The sequence below is a fragment of the Octodon degus genome, unplaced genomic scaffold (genome assembly GCF_000260255.1).
Source record: "Octodon degus isolate 3935 unplaced genomic scaffold, OctDeg1.0 scaffold00145, whole genome shotgun sequence".
Taxonomy (NCBI): Eukaryota; Metazoa; Chordata; class Mammalia; order Rodentia; family Octodontidae; genus Octodon; species Octodon degus.
This window is the reverse complement of record NW_004524721.1, coordinates 3,498,760-3,503,309: the sequence shown is the minus strand read 5'-3', so window position 1 is coordinate 3,503,309 and position 4,550 is coordinate 3,498,760. Positions and strand designations below refer to the sequence as shown.

General features: G+C 37.0%; 1 protein-coding gene across 1 annotated transcript in view; it reads left to right on the top strand.

Moving 5' to 3' along the window:
- Acbd5 (acyl-CoA binding domain containing 5) overlaps positions 1-4,550 on the top strand; it is a 71,310-nt gene that overhangs the window by 50,754 nt on the left and 16,006 nt on the right. The window contains exon 12 of the mRNA XM_023701980.1: positions 3-109. Within this exon, the coding sequence (XP_023557748.1) occupies positions 3-109 (107 nt within the window). The remainder of the gene's footprint in view (positions 1-2; positions 110-4,550) is intronic.

Sequence of the window (4,550 nt, the reverse complement as noted above, 5' to 3'; positions counted from 1 at the left end):
AGATATAAATGATGATCATGTTGAAGATGTTTCAGGGATTCAGCATTTGACAAGTGATTCAGACAGTGAAGTTTACTGTGATTCTATGGAGCAATTTGGACAAGAAGAGGTAAAAATGACATTTTTGATTGGTAAGTTTTCAAAGTGGTATATTAAAATTCAGTGTGTAACTTCTGTTAATAGCAGATGTACATGCCACTCATCACTTTGAAAACATACCTCTAAAATAATCAAACATTTTTATTTTAGTGAATTAAAATATGTAAAGTTTTAGGATATTTAAAGAATAATAATGTAAAGTGTTCCATTATAATTGATTTTAAAATTAATTTATTTATAAAAATCCTGGGTCAATGGGATGAGAATGCAATGTATTTGACAACACTGCTTAGTGAAGAAAATTGAACAATTTTGAAGTAATCTGTTCTTCACATTGACTAATCCATTGGATAAACTTGTTGTGGAAATAATCTTCAGATTTCAGGGGCCTGGGAGATGGCTCAGTAGAATAAGCGCTTCCCTGGCAAGCGCAAGGGTCTGAGTTCAATCCCCGGTTCCACCAAAAAAAAAAAAAAAAAAAAAAAGAAAAACTTCATATTTCAGTTGAGATTTAATATTGGAAGAGAAATTTGAAAAAAATATAAAAGGTTCATGAGATTTTTTTTTTGCAGAACCAGGGATTGAACTCAGGCCCTTGTGCTTGCCAGGCAAGGAGTTTTTTTTTAACTTACTGATAACAATGAATATGGTTCTGATAGCTATTTCTGTTCAGCATTTTTATACCTGTTCACCACTCTTTCCTTCATCCTGTTCTAATGCAGTTGCAGTGTGTCTTACTGAAAATCTTGTAGCTATTGCCTCTATAATACTCTTTTTTTTTATTTTTGTCTTTTTGAGACAGGTTTCACTATACTGTTCAGGCTGGTCTTGAACTCACTTTGTAGGTTAGGCTGGCCTTGAACTTGGAACAGTCCTACTGTCTCAACCTCCCAAGTGCTGGAATTACAGGCATGTACCACAACCCCTGGTTAACATGGGAAAAATGATGACAAGGAGGCCAAACTGAGAATGAACTAAAATTAGTGAAAGTGAAAACAGAAAATGATAAAACTCAAATCCCTTTTTGTTTTTTCTTTCAAAAAAGCTTTTGGGAATTAAAAAAAGAAGCTTTTGGGGTGGGGCCAGGGAAATAGCCACTGGCTTAAGTGCCTGCCTGGCAAATTCAAGGTCCTGAGTTCGATCCCTGGTACCAGAAAAAAAAAAAAAAAAGTCATTTTTTTATTTGAAGATTTTTGTTTTCAGTCAAGCTAAGTAAGTTGAGTATTTTATAGATCCCATTCTGAAAGATAGACATTCTTTTTTTTTTGAGATAGGGTCTGCTATGTGGTACAGGCTGTACTTAAACTCACCTTATAGCTTAGGCTGGCCTCAAATTCATGAATCCTGCCTCAGCCTCCCAAGTGCTAGGATTACAGGCATGTGTCACTACTCCTAGACTTAAGGTGGACATTCTAAAAGGTGGACGTTTTCACAGGTTCCTGCTAAGGGTCTGCAGATTGTGCTGGATGAAGAGCCATAGTGCCAGTGGAATTGGCTGTGGTTGTCAGTCCAATTCCACCTCTTCTCTTGCTTTCCTCAAATACTTTTGTCATCTGCTATCCTGAGAAGATAGAAGCAATGGACTGTTATTTGAATTTTGTGTCATAATCCTTCTGTAACTTACTATAAGCTGCTCTATTCATTCTTTGCCATCTTAGAGGGTGACAGAGCCTTCTCCTTTAAGGCCAGTTTCTTTACATTGATGATGTCCTCCTACTTCTTTGGGATTTCACCTTTTCTACTCTCTACATCATTCTCAACCATTGTTTCTCTTTTGCTTCTTTCTTTTCAAGCTATACACATATTCATAACCCATCTTTGAAAGAAAATAGTCACTTAACTTGGTAATACCGGGGGCCAGTCAAATAGCTCAGCAGATTAAAGCACTTGCAAGCAGGCACAGGGGCCTGGGATTCCATCCCCCGGCCTGCTGTGCTGCCCCCGCCCCCCCCCAGCCCCTGGGGTTATGCTGAGATGGCAGTTGGGACTGAGCGTGGTGGCACATGCCTGTAATCTCAGCTCTTGGGAGGCTGTAAACAGGCTGATCACTACGAGTTGGATCTAGTAGTGAGACCTGAACACCCTGTAGACCCTTCCTTAAAATAAAATAAATAAAATAAAAAATCTTTGACATGAAATGGAAGTTATTGTCTAACAACCATGAATATTCTAATATTTAAATCCCTAGAGAATGTTAAAAGAACAATTACATATTCTTACACAGAAATTAGAAACCAAAGCCATATACAACATTATAGCAAGAAAATACTACATTATGTGACATACTTAAATTTTCATTTTAACATAACACTTTAATGAATCATCTTGTTTATCTAATATATACGATTTTTACCTAATTTGTCATCCTTAAATGAGATACACATCATAAATTTTTTTGTTAAAGGCTTGAATATGAGAGAAAATCTTTTATCACAATAAGCAATCATTGATTTACATTTTAGACGATCTGTACACTTAGAAGCATGAATGTGCTTAATACAGCATGAGATTAACAATAATGAATTACCATACAATTGTGAAAACCTTTTTTTCTTAATTTAGCTTCATATCAAAAACATCTTTTAAGAGACAACCTTATTGTAATTTTTTTCTGAAAAACTTTACCTTTTAACCTATCTAATAACTTAAGAAAAAGCATGCTTTTGAGTCTATATCCCAAGGGCCAGCCAAATAGCTCAGTGGATTAAAGCACCTACAAGCAGGCCCAGGGGCCGGGGGTTCACTCCCTTGGCCTGCTGTGCTGGCCCTGCCCTGTACCTGCCCCCAGAGTGTGTTTAGAGGTGATTGAGACTGGGTGTGGTGGTGTGCTCCTATAATCCCAGCTTTTGGGAGGCTGTAAACAGGCAGATCACTACGAGTCGGATCTAGGAGTGAGACCCTGAATACCCTGTAGACCCTTCCCTAAAAGACAAACAAAACAAAAAAAACTTGGTGATCCCCTCTAACTATTGTTTTACCTCTCTCTTTCACTTTATGACCAGACTTTTTGTTGTTTGTATTTATGTGTCATATTCATTTACTTTAGTCAGATTTCTTTTTTTTTTCAGAACCGGGGATTGAGCTCAGGTCTTTGCACTTGCCAGGGAAGCACTTATTCCACTGAGCCATCTCCCGGCCCCTTTAGTCAGATTTCTGCCATCCTTGCCAACACATCTCTCCTTGAAAACACTCCATTGTACCATTCTTCCAAAGCTTTCTTTCATGTGGTAGGTTTTTTTTCAACCTCTTAGGTTTCTTGTAGGCTTCCTCTTAAGTTATTCTTTTTCTGTTGATTCCTTAAATTTAGTATTCTTCAGGAAGATAGCCCTAGTTACTACTTCTTTGGCTGCATTCATGATAGGCTGATGACACCAGAAGTGATAAATCCAATATTTCTGTTCAGAATGCCACATATCCTATACATCCTGGGCCTCATCTTTAACTTATTATAACTCCCATTATCTCTGTTCCCCTGAAACCTTTTTATCAGAATTTTTAAGTTGATAAGTATCATTAAATCTTGTCTCTAGAGACTTTCCCTCATTCCCTACATTTAGTTTTTAAGTCATGTTGATTCCTGAATCTTGAAAGTTTTCAAATTACCCTATACCTCAGGTATTTTATTGATGCTGTCCCTGTGACACCCTTCACTTGGACTGTTCTCCTTTGTTCTTCAAGTCATAGTTTCTATTATTTTTCCAAAGGTTTCCTGGCCAACCTTATTCCCACCCCCAGAGCTCCTGAAGCTTATTGTTTTCGTGCAGTTTACCAAGTGATATTGCCATAATCTTCACTAGCTCTCTTTACTAAAGCTGTAACCTTCTTTTTTTTTTGCGGAACGGGAGCTTGAACTCAGGCCCCTGAACTTGCCAGGCAAGCGCTTATTCTACTGAGCTATTTCCCCGGCCCAGGCTGTAACCTTCTTGTCAGCAGGAATCTTACCTCTTTTTCATAGTATTCCTACAGTTTACTGTAGTAACTAAGATAAGCATCACAAATAGTGATTAAAAAAATACAGTGTTTTAAAAAAATACTTACTACAGCAAAAATAAAAACATCACTTTGCCAAGAATGATGGGCTACATGTGTTCAAAGTGAGGGGGGAATATTTTTAGGGGGATTAATGGCAATTTGCTTTTACTATAATCAATTTTTAAAATATTCACCAAATTTTGTGATTATTCCTTCTTGATCTAATGTTTATAGCATTTTTTTGTCAAATAAAAACATTACAGTGTGTCCCGGCTCCATGCAACTATGGCTCTTTCTTAAAGTCAAAATGACCATGAGAGATAAGTGTTTTGCACTGATTCAGGAATTGAGACAGCTGTGGTACTGCAACTGAAAACACAAGTTTTTCCAGAACTAATTCAGAAAATCACAATGTGACTTAGTAATAGACTATTTTTTAAAAACATTTATTTGTGTGTGTGTGTGTGTGTGTGTGTGTG